Here is a 19,699-nt window from a genome sequence, read left to right as displayed (position 1 = left end):
GCCCAGAGTGCAGGGGCTCCCCGGGAGGCTTGGGGAGGCCAGCTGTGCTGAATTAGGCATTTTCTTCAGTGGAGTTTGAAAGGGATGTAGTCTGGGAGAAATTACACTGGAAACCATTCCTCTCTCATAGACAGAAGGAAAACACTACCTAGAAAGGTTTATTTTGCAAGCTCCAAACTCTGCCAATGCAAATCCAGCCTTTGAGACTGGTTTGCTTATAAACAGGGCTTCAAGAGGGCTTTTGACTGCTGCTGTTAAAAAAAAAAAAAAAAAGAGAGAGAAATAAAAAGGGCTGTGATTTTATTCTCATGTTTGTTTTGACTGCAGACTGGAAATACCAGGTTTACCAGTTATTGTAGCCCAATCTGGTATGTTTTTCGGGTTCCATTCTGCTGCCCATGCACTGATGGTTCTAACAGATTACACAGGACCGGATGGTTTTTAACCTGAGCAGTCTGAGGAGACATATCCTGCCCTTGGGTCCACTCTGCAGCCTGTAGTAGCAGATGGTAATTCTGTGCAGAGCTGCGCGTGCGTAGCAAGAAGTATATTGCCCTGTTCCCTCCTCTCGTGCCACCGTGAGGGTGGCAGTAACCCTGGCTCCTTGCCAAGTGTTCGTGGCTGCCAGGTATGGTTGTTGATAGCACTGCCCTCAGTTACTGTCTCCTCCGACTGCCGTGTTACACCCGAGTGGGCCGTGTGGAATAGAGTACGGCGTGGTGATTATTCAGCATTCTCTTGGGCAGGGGGTACACGCGCTTTCTGTATTAATCATAATCGTAGAATGGCACAGGCTGGAAGGGACCTCAGAGATTATCTAATCCAACCTCCCTGTCATGGGCAGGGACGCCTCTCAACAAGACCAGGCTACTCAAGGCTCCATCCAACCTGGCCTTGAACACCTCCAGGGAGAGGGCATCCACAACCTCTCTGGGCAGTTTATTCCAAAGTCTTACCACCCTCGTACTGAAGAATTTCTTCCTAAGATCTGATCTAAATCTGTTCTCCTTCAACTTAAACCCATTTCCCCTTGTCCTATCAGTGGACACTCTTGTAAAAAGTCCCTCCCCAGCCTTCCTGTAGGTTCCCTCCAGGTATTGGAAGGCAGCTATTAGGTCCCCCCGCAGTCTTCTCTTTTCAAGGCTGAACAATCCCAGCTCCCGCAACCTGCCCTCGTAGCAGAGGCGCTCCAGCCTGTGGATCGTCTTTGTGACCCTCCTCTGAACACGTTCCAACAGATCTGTGTCTCTCTTATGGTGGGGTATAAGAACTGGACACAGTATTCGAGGTGGGGTCTCACAAGAGCAGAGTATTCATAAAATAGTTTCAATAAAACTTGAAAATTTGATGCGACTGCGCCTGGTGTTACAAAATATGAGCGATAAAAGTGCATTTCTCAGATTCATTTGTTAATTCAGCAGAGACTAGAGTTATATTTAGTATCATTTTTGTGATACCAGGTACTGGAAGACACTTCTAAATGTCATCTCATCTGGCAGTGCTTCTGTGGCATTGTGAGTTCTTGCCACGGGAGCCAGTCTTGCTGGTGCTGGTGAGGAGAGACTGGGAAGTGCAGCTTATGGGCTGTTTCCACCATGCTGCTCTGCTTTTTATACTGTGGCATAATTTTGTTGAAGGTCTTAGGGCCTAGTCTTGCCCATACATCTTGGAGGTAAATGAATGTGACACCACTTTACATCGCTAGAACAGAGCCAAGGCTATAAATATTTTCACAATGTTTTCCCAGATGCCTTTCACCCCTCACCCCCCTTTTTTGTCCTCTTTTGCTTTCTGGAAACGTTAGTGACAGATGGAAAACTGTTCCCCGTGTGTCCTCAGTCCGTTACAGCATACTGTTCTGAAGAGTTTTCTGTATCTTCCTTCATAACAGGCTATTATCAATGTTCCCACTCTTCCAAAGTTCTCTCAAAGGATTTATTGATTGAGCTACAGAGGCATGAGTATCTGTTTGCCTTATGCAGTGATGTATCATCTTTTGACCTGTAAACCTTGAAAGCCCTACGGGCTTCATTTATTGCATGATGGGGATGATTATATTTCAAATTTAAAAATCTCTATTGTTATGATTTGGATACTAATTCCAGGAACAGACTTTCAAAAACATATCTAGATTCCTTGGAATACTAATTTAAGTATTGATTTATTTTACTAAGCAGAGGAATTTGCTGAGTGCTGGTGGGATTATACCAAATACAAAAATGCAAATTACAATTTCTGGAGAAATTCTTGTTGGAAATCTGAGGCACACAATAATAATATTTGTGAGGAGGCACATTTTTCATTTTCTGTGAAAGCAGCTTTAACTGTTCAATAGAGGTATACAGTTTCTATCATTTATGTATAGGTAGAGATTGAAGGTAATTTGGGTTCCCAAGTACTGTTACATTCAGAAAGTACTGCAAACATTTTCTCTATTTGAAATCTTTAAAAATTGCTAAATGTTATTAATTTTTTTAAAGAAAATTTGCAAGTAGGCATTAGTTTAAATATTGTAATAAGTGTACTAATCTGATGTTCCTCCGTTTACACCGATCGCATGCCTAATGAATTTCACTTAAGATACTGGGCATACTTTCCATATTGCTTTTAGCCAGGTCTCATGGCATCCGTTCAGCATTCTGATATCTGGTCTGAAAACATGTATTTTTAGACTGTCCCCTGTAGAATTTTAAGTTGAAAGCTTATTGGAAACATTTCTAATGATATTAGACTTTGTAAGTGCAGATTGAGTAGGAGGGAGAAGATGTAAATCAAACTAAGTTGGTTCTCCTTACCTTTAAACTAATTATTTTATTTTGTCAGCTGATCTCTAGTATCTTTGCAAATTGTATATCTTCTGTGATTTTTTTGAATGATTCAATAGGAAAGGGAAGGGGAGACAGGAGGCTTTTTCAGGTTTTCGGAACAGAGCCATTTGCTATCCTTCTGGATATGCTGGGAGGGACTTTACAGCTTTTACAACATCTGGACTGCAGATTATTCAGCCGCAGACAGTTCCAACAAAAATTAAAATCAAAGCACTCCATGTAGCTTATCCTCTAACATGCCGAGGAGTTAGTAAAAAGAGAAGAATGTTCTTAGTATGACTCATTATTTCTAAAAACGTTTAGCCCTAAGTGAGAACACGCAAAGAAAAAAAAAAAAAGCTCTGTGTGTTTTGCTTTGTTCTGTACGTGTTTTATCTTTTCTCCCTGAGGACCCATTTTTCCTTCTTTTTTTTTTTTCTAAAATGGGTGCTTTGATTAGCATACATTATATTCTGCTCATAACAACCAGCTTGAACGTATAACTGTGCGAATTCAGCCAATAGTATGTTTATGTGCTGGTTTCAAATATGGGCACTAGGATTCCCTTTATTGCCATTAAAAAGGAGTATAAACTTTACCAAATGTTGAAAGCAAATCTAGCTTTTGAAAGGCTGCACTCTGACCAGCAGTAACTGTGTGCAAGCGTCCCTGGGACTGGGGAAGAACCATTACCTCATCCTCTGCCGCCAGCTCCGCCTGCCCTTAACCATTCTGGGCACACATCTCCCTGCTGCTGCTGCGTGCCAGGAATCAGGAACTGGTTTGCTCTAACAACGCCTGGGTGCGTGCTCAGGGTACACAGTTGGTTAGTGGAAAATGGCCCCTTGAATGGAGGAATTTGGCTGGGTGAGCAGCTCCCAGGCCAGCATCTGATATGACTCTGGATGCCAGAATTTTAATTCCTTCCCCCCCCTGCCCCCAAACCTCAAGTGACCAAATTTCAAGGGTGGAAATTGTGCCCAGCTGCCTTTGCAGGCAGACAGAGGGCAGTTTGAACAGGGAGTTGGGAAGGCAGCATAGGAACCCTTGGAGGAAGAGTTAAGGAAAGGAGAAGGGAGCACCAACTCTTTCTTCTTGTTTAACAGTTCACACCTGTCTGCTGAGTTGGGGTTTGGTGGATCTGTAAATGAAAAATCTGGAGATGTTTGAAGAGTATTTTTGCCTTGCTAATCCAAAAGGTATCTGTTTTCAAGTGAGTGAGTTTGTTTTCCATTTGCAGTCAGCAGAGCTGCAGAAATTGAAGCTGAAGTGCTTCTCGTATGTGTAACTAGGGTGAGGCTGTGGAGAGAGAATTTAGGGCAGGGATGCTAGAAAATGTGAAGACAGGGACTGTTCCTCAATTCAAGGACGCAGTCATCTTAATGTCTCATTCCTGCCTACAGTTGCATAAACATGAAAGCACCACTCAGCCCTGGCAAAGAGTTCTGAGAGCGCCAGCAGGTTTTTCATGAATCTTGTCTGAGTGGAGGGTATCTGGCTCTGCTGGCAGCTACAAACTCTTTTCCTACTCTTTGAGAAATGCAGAGATGCAAAGAGGGTCAGAGGTGAGAAAATCCTCACGGAGTGTTTTGGTCCGTTTATTTAGCTAAAATATAAGGAAGGAAGGAGCAGGGTGGGGGGCACGCAGGCTGTGCAGGGCCAAGAGAGGGAATAATGAGGAGCTCCAAGCTCTGCTCTAGCGCCACGACTCAGGATCGCTTTTGCTAGCCAGGACATGTCCAGCTACTGCACTGCAACTGCTCGGGGTGTGCCTTACTGTTCTTTTCACTGTGCTGACTGCTTTGTTCCTCAAGGCTGATGCTTCTCATGTAGAAAAATCCTATTTCTGAAATAGCATTAAACTCTATTTTTCCTCCTTTGTTAGAATAACCTGACCTTTATGCTCAGACCCTTTAGCTGCCTTTTATACACTTTTTAGGGTTTCGTAATCAGCTCTGATTCAGGAGATAGTTTTCAGACAAGTCTAAACGTTCGGTAGCAGTAATAATGTTTAATGTATAATTTTCTAGCACTTTGCTAGGAAGTGGTGCCATAAAAACTGATTGATCAGACAGAAATTAATGTTAGAACTGTTTAGGTCAGTTACCCAATTTTATGAATACAGATGTCTACAGAGTTTGATATGGTATGAGTATAAATTAACTTTCACTGAATGGAGATTCCTCCAGGTAATTTGGTATAATTGCAAGTAAGCTCTGACCTTCACATCTGTGGTGGTGGTTTTTTGGTTTGATCTTGAATGAACCTGAGAAGATGAATGTATCATAATATAGTGGGTTGAAGTCATCCCCGCTGTGGGAGGGAAACTGTAGGAATCCTGCCCAAATAATGTGAATAACTATATCCCTGTTTCCACAAGATGCAGAGAAGTAGGCTGTGAGAAACATGCTGTTTCTTGGCTTATTTTCCTGACCTAGAGACTCTTCTTTGTAATTACCAGAAAATGTAATTTACACCTAGTTCTTCTTTCTCTTCATTAACTGTTGTGTAACACCAGGAAGACACAGATCAGGCTTTCCTGTCAGTTTCTCTTAATTTTTTTCCTTTCAGTCCCTTTCTTGCCTTGCTGCATAGCTGAGTGAACTCTGGTAAGTTGTTTTGGCACTAGTTTTGGTAGTGGTTTAAGGATACTGGGTTTTTCTTCTTTCCCAGAAGGCTTAAAATAAGCATAGTGATTCTCTTAGCTTCATTGCAGCAGCAGTAGGATGTTCAGTAAAAGCGAACAAAGAAGTACAACCGTAGAAACACAACTTAGTGTCTACCAAACTAAGGAGAATGTTCAACTAGGTTGTTTTTGCCAACTTGGCTATTTAAAAATATTTAACTTCTTAAATGATTCTAAGGCTTAGATAGTTGCTATTAAGAAAGCCATCCCTGGATTTTAATCCTAAACTAATACTTAGTTTTGTGACAACTGTAAATATTTTCAAAATGGGATCTCTGATATCAAAGGTAAGGAAGATTATTTTAACAGAGGGCTGACATCATAGCTGCATTAAATTCTCCACCCCCAACATGAAAAGATTTCCTTGGCAGCAGCACACTGGTGAACTGTTTCTGTTTGCAGTGTTGACAGCCTCTAAGAAATGTTTGTAGTTCTGCTTTGTTTGTTTTCTAGATTCTCTCAGCTTAGGGTCCTTTCAGCGTAGGGCGTGCACGCATGTGTGCCTAAATGTAGACAAGAAACCAAAAAGCATAGATGTGCCTTGAGAAATATGAAGTTCTTTCTAGATGTTTCACCAAGCTTCTCATTTTCAGTCAGGCTGGCTCTGTCCTCCAGACTGGAATGGCTGTAAGAACAGTGTGTTTGTGGTTATTTACATTCTGTAAATAAGCCCTTAGTTTACCTCAGAAGATACTTTTGGCATTGCTGGGTATTGGAAGTCTAGACTTGGGCAAGCTGCTTTCTGTGCTCATTTGTTTAGTAATGCTTCCATTTTACAGCTCTGTTATTGTCTGAGCATCTAAAAGGAAATGCGAAGATTTAATGTGGGTTTGGATCCTTTACATGTTTAGCAAGTCAAAAACAGAGAAGGCTTTAATACACCTTTGCGCTGTGGTTTTGTTGTATGGTTCTTTTTGAGGAAGCGCTTGCTGTTCTCTCCTGCTGGCCAGCATGGACCTCGGCACTTTACCCCACTGGCTTGGTGTGTACAACTGATTGTGCAGGGATGGGGGGAGCTTCACTGGATTTAGAAAAATACAAAACAAGCAAAACAATCCACCACAAAAGGACCCCACAAACACAAAACAACAGAAAACCTTTTTTATGTAGTTCAGTGTGTCAGGAAGTCCTAAACCAGCTGTAGGAAAGAGAGAAGAGACTGGTGCCAGTGCTGGCACTGCCGCTGAAGTGCTTACCTAACTACAGCACTGAGTTTCAACGTGTTTGTTTTGCAGTAGGACTGGCTGTACCAGTAAGTCTAGTAGATACCAGTAAACGCTATGGTAGTGCTGATCTCTTTCTTACCATGTAGAATCTGACAAAAAACTTTACCAAATTCGCTTTTCAAATTCACTGCAGGTTTTTTTGAAAAAAATACTATTTCCTATAATTGTAACGATAACATTTTGAATATCCAGGTAATACAAAGCCATGTTTCCCAAGTACCGCTGGCCTTTGGAATCTGGTGTTACTTTATGTTCAACACCAGCATAAGGTGGTGCATTTCTAACCGTGTTTCCTTTTGTGGCTTTAGCAGCAATCTGTGTGTCTGTCCTGCTCCTGCACTGGCTGCTGGGTTGTGTGAGCCCAGCTGTGGACAGCTGTGCTGTGAGCTGCCTTGGGAAGTCCGTCAGCAGATGCTGTTACCCTTCCCCTCTTCAGAGGGGGAGCTCTCTCTGACCCTGGCTTTCCTGCTGTCTCTAAATCTTTTAATGACCTGCTGTACATGAGTAATTCTCCAGCTCTGGCAGGTCTTGAGCACCTCTGAAAACAATTTAAGCAGAAAAAATGTCAGCCAAGGGACTGGAATTGTGTGATTTTGATAGTCCGTATTTAGTAATTCGTGGAGCTTTAGGGCTGTCTTCTGCCACTGGCGATCCAGATTTTCTGCAGCAGCTCGTTGGTGATTGTCATTGCAGGCTGATGATGCTCTCACGTGGTGGAAACAATAGCAATAACGTGTCCTAAAGTTGTCTGTCAGTGGCTTCTCTGATCACATGAAAGTTAGTTGAGACAAATAATGACACATTCAGATTCTCTGGATCACTGCTGTCAAGAACTAATTTGTTCATGACAATGGAAGTATTAGGAATGCAGTATTTTGCTGAAGATATTTGTGCTTCTTTATATACACGTAGGTTTTAGTCTAATGAAAAAAACACTCTTTTTTTTTTTTTTTCTTTATTTCTGTATATTCCTAACTTGGATAAGGGAGACTTCTCTCAGCAGCATACCAGTGTTGATATTATTGCCCTATTTATTGTTCCTCTTTTCTCCTCTACCCCATACTCCAAAGGCGAGCTCATTCTTTGGAGAGCCTTGTACATCACTTAGATTTGAGCAAAACTCTCAAACATACAGACCTTTTTGTGACTTTTCCAGATTCAACTGCATGGCTGTTAAAGGGAAAAAAAAAAAAACAACTCCTGAGCTTCACAGCTATAAACCCCAACAAACCACCGCTCTACAGAGATGCGCACAAATGACAGCAAGTTATATGAAATTCCGCTGAATTTACGGTTTCAGTACTGCATATAGAACCTGTTGAGTAAATAAGGCATCTCCTCCTAGTTAGTATTCCACCCAGGAAGGAAAGGTGCAGTGCTGACTAGAGGAAACGGCAGGGATGTGCAGGGATTTTAGTATTGTCTTGGCTTTTGAGGGAATCGGTTTTTAGGGTGGTTTGGGTTTTTTTGCTCTTTGTTATTTTAACTGTTGTCTGTGCATAGTTTTGCACTCTTCATTCCTGGAATTTGCTTCCTCTTAATGATGGCATTTTCCAAAAACTGTTGCAGGATTCAGCCTGTCTTCAGAAACATAGGAAGGCAACATTTGTACTGAATATGACCAGTACTCTCTAAGAAGTGTGCTTTCTGATTTGAGTTGGAAGGGACCTTAAAGATCATCTAGTATTATTAAAACACACTGTTTTGATCTGTTTGCATTACTGTTTCCATCAATGTTTTTCCCCTAAAAGTCACTTTAAACTATCCTAAAGGTCTTGTTATTTATTGGTTTCTGCAAATTCCTTAGCCCTTCAGGCAACATCTGGGAATCTTATGTGAATATGTTTTTGCATATCTTTTTGTGTTGATTTTTTTTTCCTTCCTTTCAGTAGGTTCCTTTTGATTTATTTTCATTGGTTTTGGTTATTGTTTTTTTTTTTTTTTGAGATAGAAGATGCTTTTAAGCTTTATTTTGGAAGCACTGTTTTAAGTATCAAAAGTTCTTTAAATATGTATATCATCAGCTATGTAAGGTGCTAGCTTTAGATGATGTTTTTTGATGTTAGTTAATGTATTCAAATCTGAAAATAAATGCTCTCCTTATGCAGCTTCCACAGTTGCTATTTATAGAGTTCTCATCTTCCCTTTTGTTGGTAGGTGTAATTAACAAGTCATCACTGGGAATTTTCCTAATCACAAAAGACTCTTAGTTGTAAGTACAAAATGGTCTAAATTCACTTCTGAGTAGGCAGAAATGGGGATAACTTCTGTTGGATGTCCTATCCATGGCCCTTTCATGTCCCACTCCCTTCTGCATCCAGTCATACACTTGAGGAAAATTAGGGTTTGGTGAAAAAGAAAGTTTGTCCAATTTAAAACAGCTGGTTTTGCCAGCAGCAGAAGCCCTGTTTGCTTCTGTTGTCTTTCAAAATCTGCCCTTCCAGAAACCCTGTCAGCTACCTGGCATTTTTTGCCTTTCATTGGGAAAGGAGCAAGTGAGTTTCTAGATATTTGCTGATAGTCAATACCACAACCTACATGTCCTCATGGGGCATTTAAGAGGCAATTCCTTCATACTTAGAGTAATATTTGAAATTTGTGACGTTGAGCAGGACTTAACCTTCCATCAGCCTGTTTAGTTCTTCCATTTCTCTGAATTTGAAAAGAGGGAAAATATTGCCCGTGTTTAAAGACAGAGAGGGGAGGTACCATTGTGTACATTTTTCTCTTAACCTATTGTTACCTTCAATTTTTAAGTAAAATTTCATTGGAAATACAGCACTTCATGACGCTCTTACAAAGCCATCATTTCCTATTAAGTAATTTTCCCATTGAATAGGTAATGTAACGCCTGGTGTGGAGGTGGGAAAGAGCCTACAAGAGCAATAAAACTCCCTGAACCTTCCTAGCTTGCAAGGTGATTTTAAAAAAAAGGGAGATTGTTCTTCTAATAAGCTGTTTGATAAAATTTAGTTCATATTGAATTCAGTTTCTTGGTCAGGAGTATTGAATGAATTCAAGGTTTCAGATAATAAAAAAATAGAAATATGAAGAAAATTTTGTTGACATACTAGACTTCCAGAACAGAAGCCAAAATTAGCGTTTACGAGCTGAATGGGAAACTAGGGAGATACCTGTTGGATAAGAAAATTTTTCTTCCTCTGATAACTTGAGACCCACGTTTCGCCACAGAACTTTATTTGTGCACATTCCCGTATAACTCTTAATATTCGGAGTTCTCATGTGAGCCAAATAGTATTTATTTTGGTAACAGGAAAACTGAAAACGTTGTAGGCTGCCTTGCTCAACGAGTGATACCCGAACAACTGCAGAGTGGTACCAGCTGCCTCTGGCCACGTTGTAGTGGTGACTGTAGGAACCTTCAAAGAAAGATCAAAGGAAAGTTAACAGTTCTCATCTCAACAGGTAGGAGAAGTTCTCTAGAGAAGCTCTTGAATTCTTGAGTTCTTGATTTTAGCAGCAGCTCTTCACTGGCTTAGTCTGGGTGCTTGGCTGTTGGCTGGGGTCAAGTAGCTCTGCAGTTGAGGTCAGTCCCGTTCTCTAGGTGTACAGTTGTTTCTCTGGAACAGAAAGTTAATGGGTTTCAGAGAATGGATTTCAAAATAACGTGACACAATTTTATTGATCTCTAGTTGGCCAATTCAGAGTGTAGGACGGTGAATTAAAAGAAATAAAGTTTCTTCACTGTGGAAATGACTTGCAGGTTTGTTATTCTGAAGTTTATTCCATTGCTGCTGCGGTTTGATTTATCAGATAGAAAAGATCAGTCTTCATTCTTACAGTTCAGAGTTTTCAGGTACTATTTTTAATGTTATTACAGTTCAGAGTTTGCATTGCTTCCATGTTACAACTTTTGTAAGAAATTGGACTACTTTCAAATGATCCTATAATGCAAAAGTTGCTGATGTTTCACTTCAGCATGAAGAAAGTATCAATGGGAAAGGAGCTTTTGGCTTCCAATGTGTTGCTAAATGGATTTTTAAGTCTGTTTTGGAGGCTTACCTAGCCTTGTTTGAAGTGTATTTGAATGAAGTGATTTCATATTGCTGAACTTTCATATTGCAGAGCTTCTTATGTGAAAAGGCAGACCCTGACTTACGTAAAACTATACAGCTACGTAGGAACTGATACAAAACAAATCATGCATCACCTTTGTGGTGGTTTCAAATGTTCAGACTTACGGGGTGGTAAGAATTCAAGTGGTGGTTTAGTACAATGAGCGCCGGTCCAGCATTTTCTATGTCTCAAGTAAAGGTGGCTTTGGATCAAGTTGTACTTTTTGATAGTTTCTATCTTTGTTTTCTATTTTGACAATTGCTGGGGAGGAACTCCCCTGAGTTTTTATGACGCTGAATTTTCTGGGTAAATGTAGCTAACAAGGAGGATGGAGAAAACTGTTCCTGTTTTTGTTGGATGCTGTGAATTTAAATTCAGGAAGATGAAGAATTCTGAAATACAACTCAAAAGCATATGAGTGTAGCAGTTACGTTACTAACAAGAAAAAGGGTACTTTTCGGGTATGAAGGAGATATATTTTACAAGATTGTATTTAGAAGATGGCCATACGTGTAATTGTACATTTTCAGATGAAAAGAGCCACAAAACCTGATGCAAGAAATGGAGACTTGAGAACTACCTTTGGATTTAGTTATATATATTCCTCTGATCTGTCTAACTCTTAATAGGGTATTAATCGTATGGTAGTGTCATGTAAAAGAGTAGGAGAAGTGAATGGTGATGTATTTAGTAATGTTATTTGCAATTAAAAAGCCAGAGGAACGGTTGTGGTTGTATGATCAACCTTGAATCAGAATAGTATGGTCGCCTTGTGCTTTCAAATTGATTTTGCTCGCCTTAAAGAAAAGATCTTTCAGGTCATCCAGCATGCTGCAAATCATTCCCTCGTACAGGTGGACATTATATTAGCCTTTGATACAAAATAAAGATGATGATGAAATTACTGGTTCTGTAAAGATATCCCTTTAATATCTTTGAAAGAAACGATGGTTGTCTGTTGTGTCGTGCTGCTGGGAAACACAGTGCACAATATATGCCGGGAGGGGAATTTCCCCTCACTATAAAATATAAGCAGCATTTGCCTTTATAAGCAGTAGATTTTACTGCCAGAAATCGATTCTATCCCCAGCCCTCCTCCCCAACACATGCTTCTTAACATATTAAACTGAGCAACTTTGGCTTGCTTTCTTTTGAGATCTGAAAATGGTTGCAGCTAAATCTGGAGGCGATGTATAGAGAGATGTAAAATACTCCAGAAACTATGGAGGTGCTTGTCTGGGGGAGGAGATCTGGGGCAACAGGTGTGTTAAAGGTCAAGGGGGAAAAAAAAATCTACATTAGATGGGAGCTTCACTATTTTTAATTGCTTCTTTTTGCATGACTGACTATTTTTTTTCCCCCTCCTGATTTTTTGTATTCTCAGTAACACCTCTTCTGATGTTTCTGTTCACTAAGTTTAACTTTTGACAGCAAGGGGGCTGGAGGTCAGGGGTGTTCTTTGTTTCTCGTTTCTCATCAGCAGCTTTTTAGTTCAGTTTCTGGAAAGTACATTTCTCCCGGCAACAGGAGCATTTAGTAGCTGATGTTGGGCTTGCCTTTTGCTTTGACAAGTGTTTTGGCTTTCGTGCCTGAAGCTGCTTGCATGTGAAGCTGCTCTTTGGAGGGGTTATGGAGCAGGGAAATGTGTAATAACATGCAAAGATGTGTTTCAAAGCTAGGAAGCTGTTAACAGTGAACAGTATGTTCTACAGGATGGTTACATTTATCCTGAAACTGTACTAGCCTGTACTAGTGGTATGGTAGTCAAAAGTGATTGGCAACATTGTTGTAAAAGTTTAATCAAATATCTCCAGGTCCAATGGAAGAAAATTAATAGTTTTGCATTTTCTTTTCTCCTCAGAAAACCTGAAAAAGGAGTCCAGTACCTAATTGAGCGAGGTTTTGTGCCAGACACTCCGGTTGGTGTCGCCCACTTTCTCCTACAAAGAAAAGGTCTCAGCAGACAGATGATCGGAGAATTTTTGGGAAATCGGCAAAAACAGTTCAACCGGGATGTCTTAGAGTGAGTATTGTGTGTGTGGAGGAAGTAAGCATATTTTAATGCTCAAGTAGGATGTTTCATCAAGCTAGAGGTAGTAATGGTCTCTGAATGTTTCCTGCTTGTCTCTGGATCTTGTTCTGAAGGAGGGAGAAACCGGACTCTTAAGGGTTAAGAAAGAAAACATGCACATGAGCAAATATTTATTTCTTTGCTTTCCAGCTAAGTTACTGTTTCTGTTCTTGACCCAGCAAGATACTTACAAGGATTTATGTTCCCTGTAGTCATGTGCATTTACTCTATTTATGTTTTAATTTTATTGGCATTAGAGTGTATTATTTCCAAGTCTTTTTCCTTCTTCAATCTCTCTAATAATTTACTGAATGAAACAAAATAATATTATACGCAACATAAGGCTTCATCAGTAACAGAACATGAAAATAATTATTACAGCCAAATGGCTCAGACGTTAGATAAACAGGGATTTCAGCCTGTACAGGCATATGCTGACAAGGTCTATACAAACTGTTCTTTTCCGAAAGATTAGATAAACAGAAACCGTTTTAAAAACCAAAGAAATTCAAAGCAGAAAATTAGACTTTTAGCAGCTTGGTCATAAATTTCTAAACCTGATATACAGAGTAGACCAAAAAAAAGTTGCTTTATTTTAAGAGAGTGTTCATTTAAAACACGTTTTTTGGGGGGGCTTTGTTTTTTTTGTAGCCAATATACTGACCTGTAGACATGAATACATCTTAGTCCAGCTTTGTCCAAGGAGTTGTATAAAAAATTTAGTTGTTTAACAAAACTGCAGAGAATGAAAGCAAAAAAACCTCATGTCTTGCCCACTAAGGAAGACTAGGAAAAATTCTGACCACAGGTTTTAACCACAGATTAATAAAAGCAGTGCTGAAATTTGTGCTGGTCTGTAGATACAGTCTTTCTTGAGGACTGAATCTTGATACGTAATATTGATAAATCACAAAAAAAAATACAGTATCATGATACAAAGTGTCTGCCAACACCTTATATTTTCTTTGCACGTTTCTTATAGACTGCTCTCACTGGCTTCGTGCCGCAGAGATGTTGGTCACATTCCCTGTAGTCATCCTGATCTCACTGTGATGCTGCCAGAATTTACATATCTCAAATTGCAAACTTGAGCACTGTATTCCTACAGCTAATGTCGTGTGTACACATGCCATAGACTTCTTTAGAGGTCTTCTCCTTCTTTCCTGCGCCGTGCATAGTGCGATACCCAGCAGAAAGCAGTGGGAGAGGCTGTGTACCAAAGCACGCAGTGGGGCGCGGTAGCCAGTGTTACCACACAGAGTAACAGAATGTGGCTTGGTTTTGATGCCATCCCTATTCAGCATGAGTCATTAGTAACTCCTGGTAATGATGGTCTGGATTTTGCAATTATGAGTCAGACTAGGATGAAGACTTTCCAAAGAGTGTGTATTTTCTAATTTTTTTAAAGAAAACTGCACAAGTCCAGGAGGAGATGATGTATTTATAATCTTAGATGATGCATTTTGTGGTCTCGAAGAAATAGTTTGCCTCACTGTCTCAGGCAGACTAGCAGAATATGGGTAAGTAGACGTGTATCTCTGCTAGTCAGATGCTGTATCTGTGATGAGGTGAACTGCTGAAAGTAAGGTCATAATCACCTACCTACGACCCTACAACAATCCTTTTATTGAAATTAATCTGTTCTTAAAAAGCTGTTTCATGCGTTGGGGTGAGGAATACCCTGTAAGCGGCGCAGTTCTCTTGATAGTGCTCTGAACCTTGCCTGCAAATAGGAGCAAGGTACTTTTCTTAAAAAAGAGAGAATAGTATTTCATCTTGAATATCACATTTACAGATTGGAGGTAGATTTTATTGAACTGATAATAACTCCACGTTGTTACATAGAAAAGATATTTTAACAGATGATCCTTTTTCTGTTACACAATTTAATTTCAAGTGACATGCTTTGCTTTGTGTTCAAGTTTCCCAGATCCTGTAAATCAGATGTTTGAAATCTTTTCACTGGACCTTAGAAAATATTCAAGAAAGTAGCCTAAATTTTTGTCCAAGAGCCGCATTCTGGGCCTGCTGTAGTTGCTACCTGGTGACAGCTCAATTGTAAAGGCATTGTTTGGGTGGCATGGGGCTGGCATTGATGTTGTGCCCTGTCCAACGCTTGAGGCACATCAGACACGCTTCCCAAAGCACTGCTGTTCTGCAGCGAGCCTCAGCTTTCTCTCTCTGTCTAACCAAGGAGTGCTTGATGTAGCAGAGATGTAGCTGAGGAACTCAAAGAAAGAATTAAATAAAACCATCATACAGAACACTGTTAAAAGTGAGAGAGACAGTGTGACATTGTGTCGCTCTGTCTAGGACTGTGTCATTTCAGTCCATCACACTACACAGTTGCGTGCAAGAGTACAGACAAAAGGTACAGTAGAGAGCCAAGGCAGCTGTAGCTGCCCTGACCCCGCAAAGGGTGTGTGCCACTTCTCTTGCCTAAATTTTGTAGGGAGGTGGTAAGCGGGGGATAGTTCCCAGGAAGAAGTTTCAATTATTTGCCTACCTAGAAGCAGCAAAGTGTAACTGCTGCTGGCTTTTACCTGCCTGGGAGGTGGAGCTGTAAAGTGAAGATGCGGTCGTTCAGCACAGGCTTATTCACCTGGAGTATGTATGTGCTGGAGTTGTCCTGCAGTGACTAAAGTCCATTTTATCCTGTTCTCTTTATCGTTGTGATCATGATGATGTCATCAAGGGTTATAATTTTGTTAACCATTGTTTAAAAAAAAAAACTAAACAAGTACGTGATCTTACTTTCATGATTGCATTTGCTGTACAGACCTAGTAAAAGTCACTTGTTCCCTTTTTGGTCGTTACACAGCCACTAGAAAAGTTTTGTTTATTGTTTTGAAATATGTGCGGAAAAGTACTGGTTCCAGTTAAGAACATTGAGCACGGTGGTGTATCTGCTGTCTCCATAGCTGATACAAAAGATTTTTTAAGACCCTTCCCCATTACGTTGCTGGCCAGCATGTTTCTGGAGGTCCTTAATAGCTCTAGTTATTTCAGTTTGACTCCAGCTTGTCTGCACGTGTACTTTACACCTTTGAAGGAGAAAAGAGCTTTTGAAAGTGTTACAGAACTTACAATAGGTGGCAAGACTGTGAACTTTATTGCAGAACTGATAACAGATTTTTAGGTGTGGATTGGAAAGGGAGTGAGAAATGCCAAGCTTGTTTGTTTCTTTCCTTGCGCTTCTGCATAAAAGGAAAAATATTCGGGCAAAGTGAATAAATTGCTTTGGTCTTAATCTATGTTAGCTACAATGTTACTAGAAGAAAAATGTGAGCTACTCTAATTTATGCTTGCATAGCTATATGTTTAAGAAAAGGCCTTTAAGACTGGATTGTGCTTGCTTTCTGTGATTTCTGCACTTGCAGTGCTGTTACTTGCTGTGATTCATGTCTGGTTATTTAAAAACTAAAAGCTAAGTTTAAAGAAAGGAAATTTATAAGCTTCTGATTTTAAAGTAGTCCTTAAAAAAAGTATTAGAATGACATAGTTCACATTGATTATCTTAAACTGGTTCCTTTTTTATTTTTTGTCAGCACTGTATTTTCAGAGCAAGAAAGCAATTATTTCTCCGTAAATGTTAACTGAAAGACATGGCAAACGATGAGGAGATGAGAATTACAGTAATAGGAAGAGAGTATCCAAATAAGATAAATTTTTTTTCTCTCTGTATGTAAGAACATTTATAGATGCAGAGCTATTTGGTGCAGATTATTGTGCTTGCTGCAGGCTGTTTGAGATTTGCTATGTTGAGCAGTATAAACTATTTATTATTATTATTATAGGCATCGTAATAATTGATTGGCCTGGAAGCACAAAGCCAATAATTGTTCTTGGCTATGGTATGTCACTTACCTTGGTCAGACATTTGTCATTCCAGCAGCTCTTCTGTTAAGAAACAGAAAAAAAAAGGGCCTGCTTACATGCATGCATTCTCACTGATCTATTATTTGCAGTCCTTCCTTCACAGCTTACCTGCAATTATTGCAATTGCTGCTGAGTGTTTCAGAAAACTCCATGAATCTCTACAAGAGATGGAAAATAGAGAGGTTCTTTTGGTCTCAAAATCTTACCTTTGGGTACCATATTGTTAGAAATTAAAAGACAATGGCAATGTGTTTTTATTCTAGCTGCGTTGTGGATGAAATGGACTTCTCAACAATGGAACTGGATGAAGCACTCAGGAAATTTCAGGCTCATATCCGTGTTCAAGGAGAAGCCCAGAAAGTAGAACGGCTCATTGAAGCTTTTAGGTACGATGCTGAAATAAATTATTCAGTGCCCAGAAACGTACTGTTGTCTGATGGTCAGACTGGAGAACTGGGGAAGTTGAGTGTGTCTAAGTTATTTCCCTGCTTATCTGCACGGCCCTTGTGAGCTGTGTACAGTTTCACATACAGCATGGCATTTGTGGTGGTTTTGCTGAGTATGAAATAGGAAGTTTTATTTGCTGGTGCTGCTCATGTGTGTAATTTCTATTAACGTGGCAAGGTTTATCTATTAAAAGTTCTTTCTGGCATCAGTGGAAAAGAAATTTGAGGATTTTTGAACATCTCTAACAATTTGCATATAAAAGTTTGTATCAGTGGAATTAGAAGACCATTTATGGTTTAGAGTACATATGCTCTGAGCCTTTCAGTAAGCATCTCAACAACAGTGGAATAAAGAGCATTAACTTATTAATACTAACACAAGCATGCTTTATCTGGGGCAGGACGAGATTTAAATCATCATGTGGCAGTAAGCTAAAATCAATGCTGTATTCTTACCTGGCATCAATAGGTATTACTCGGTGAAAAAAAAACAAAAACAAAAACAAAACAAAAAAACCTGAAGTTACTGTAGGTCAGAATCTGTACTAAGAAGTGAAGTTACAGTGGTAGTAAAAAACAAAAGCCTTCCACGTTCTAGGATTGGCTTATGAAAATATGCGGGTGGACAACTAAATACATGTTTGGAACACAAATAATAGCTTGCTCAGCCTCTGAAATGTAGCAGCAGTTGGTTTATTTGGTGGAATTAGAACAGTAATTCATAGCTCTGACAGCTTCCCCTCTTTGCTTTTTTCCAGCCAACGATACTGTATCTGCAATCCAGGTGTGGTGAGACAGTTTAGAAATCCTGATACCATCTTCATTCTAGCTTTTGCCATCATACTGTTAAACACAGACATGTACAGCCCAAATGTGAAACCAGAACGCAAAATGAAGCTAGAAGATTTTGTCAAGAATCTACGGGGTAAGCAAACTCTAACCATGATGGTCATGAAAGCTTTTCCCTGTAACTGTCATTGGAGGGACACCGGGTATCTGCTGGGAAAAAAAAAAAAACAAAACAAAATACAGGACACCTGATTCTGATTTCACCTGACTTTTAAAACGACTGTTATTTTTACAGGCTTTAGTTATTTCTGGAATAGTGAAAGCAGAACTAAGCAGATAATTTTTTGTCATTTTTAGCTTGTCTGTCTTGAGCGGATGTGTTGTCAGGTCTTTTTATTCCCAGTTCTTTCAATGTAGCTGAAAAGTGACCATTTCCTTGTACTCAGAATTCTTCAGTACCTCATTTTTTTAGATATAATTGGAATTTACCACACTTACACTCTTCACAAAGTCAAAGGGCAGCTCATAAAGACAACTTCTATGCACATGAATGAAGGTAAATAAATTCCATGGCAAAGACTGCGTGTGTGTGTGTTTATAGATAAATAAATCTTCATACAGTGTCACTGCATGTTGTGGACTATTCCTGAGAGGAGGAAAGCGATTTCCATAAGCTTACTAATGAATTCTTATAGAGATGCTGCCTTCATAGTTTGTAGCTTGTGATTTCTCCGTAGTAACCATGTATTACAAGGAATATCAGATCTCTGTTCCAAAAAAATTAAGCAAGTAGTCTCTTACATATTTTAGAGTTTTATTCTAAAAGGAGATTTCTTTTCCTCAGTAGTTTCAAAAGCATAAACTGCATATTCTTGTTAAGTAGACATGCAGAGGAGACAGAGCCATTGTCTCTGTGTTTTCTTTAGAGAGGTACAAACCTGGGACCCAAAGCAACAAAGCAACTTGCCTTGTTTTAAGAGATGCAGATTAATGACTTTGCTAGAAACTTATATGCTAGGTATTGCCATAGAAAACTTGGATTTTGTGTATATGTATTAAGGAACACAAATCACTGTACCATGGTGAGGACTTTTGGAAATAAACTAAAGGTTTAAATTCACAGTGGGGAAAAAAATTCCAACTCCAAAACCTTCCTGAAAGGTACACAGTAAATAGCACAGAACTTTCATTTTGGTGTCTCCATTTGTATATATCTTGATAAAGAAACTGTTTGTCAGGCTATGGCACATCTAAGCCTGCAATGAGATTGCCAAAAATAACACAGGGATTTTTTTAAATCTGTATCTCAGATCTTTCTATCCTGGTTCTTTTGGTGAAAAAGAAGAGGTTTTTATGAAGTATCTGCTCAGCTCTGCCTGACAGGAGGTGGGCACTGTAGGGCTGAGGAGGTAGATGGTGTACGGGGAGATGATACCTCCTGTTGTCCCTGGGCACTCAAGGAAGAACAGATCAGACAGCATCTTCCTTTTATCACAGCGGAGCACTCAGATGCTAGAGAAATAAAATGAGGCTGAAGTCCCCATCCCTTTTTTTTGCTTTAAGAGAGTTTGTGCCCATAGGGAAAAAGCTTTTACTGTAGTTCCATTACTGTGTGTTTGTGCAAAAGCCAGGAAAATTGCCTGCTCAGTCATTGCAACCCTCTCCTCCTCCTCCTCCCCCTGCTTCCCCTGCTTTTAAGCACAGGATAAGCACGACCT

At 39.8% G+C, this 19,699-nt stretch overlaps 1 protein-coding gene across 3 annotated transcripts in view; it reads left to right on the top strand.

Annotated features, from left to right (window-relative positions):
- Positions 1–19,699, top strand: part of IQSEC1 (IQ motif and Sec7 domain ArfGEF 1) — a 346,404-nt gene that overhangs the window by 304,895 nt on the left and 21,810 nt on the right. For all 3 annotated transcript variants that reach the window (XM_086618777.1, XM_086618776.1, XM_086618778.1), the window contains 3 exons: positions 12,658–12,819; positions 17,010–17,132; positions 17,951–18,117. In XM_086618777.1, the coding sequence (XP_086474903.1) occupies positions 12,658–12,819; positions 17,010–17,132; positions 17,951–18,117 (452 nt within the window). The remainder of the gene's footprint in view (positions 1–12,657; positions 12,820–17,009; positions 17,133–17,950; positions 18,118–19,699) is intronic.

Source organism: Tauraco erythrolophus, chromosome 12 (assembly GCF_009769465.1).
Source record: "Tauraco erythrolophus isolate bTauEry1 chromosome 12, bTauEry1.pri, whole genome shotgun sequence".
NCBI classification, from domain to species: domain Eukaryota; kingdom Metazoa; phylum Chordata; class Aves; order Musophagiformes; family Musophagidae; genus Tauraco; species Tauraco erythrolophus.
Note: the sequence above shows the minus strand (reverse complement) of the source record. Positions and strands in the feature narration are given on the sequence as shown.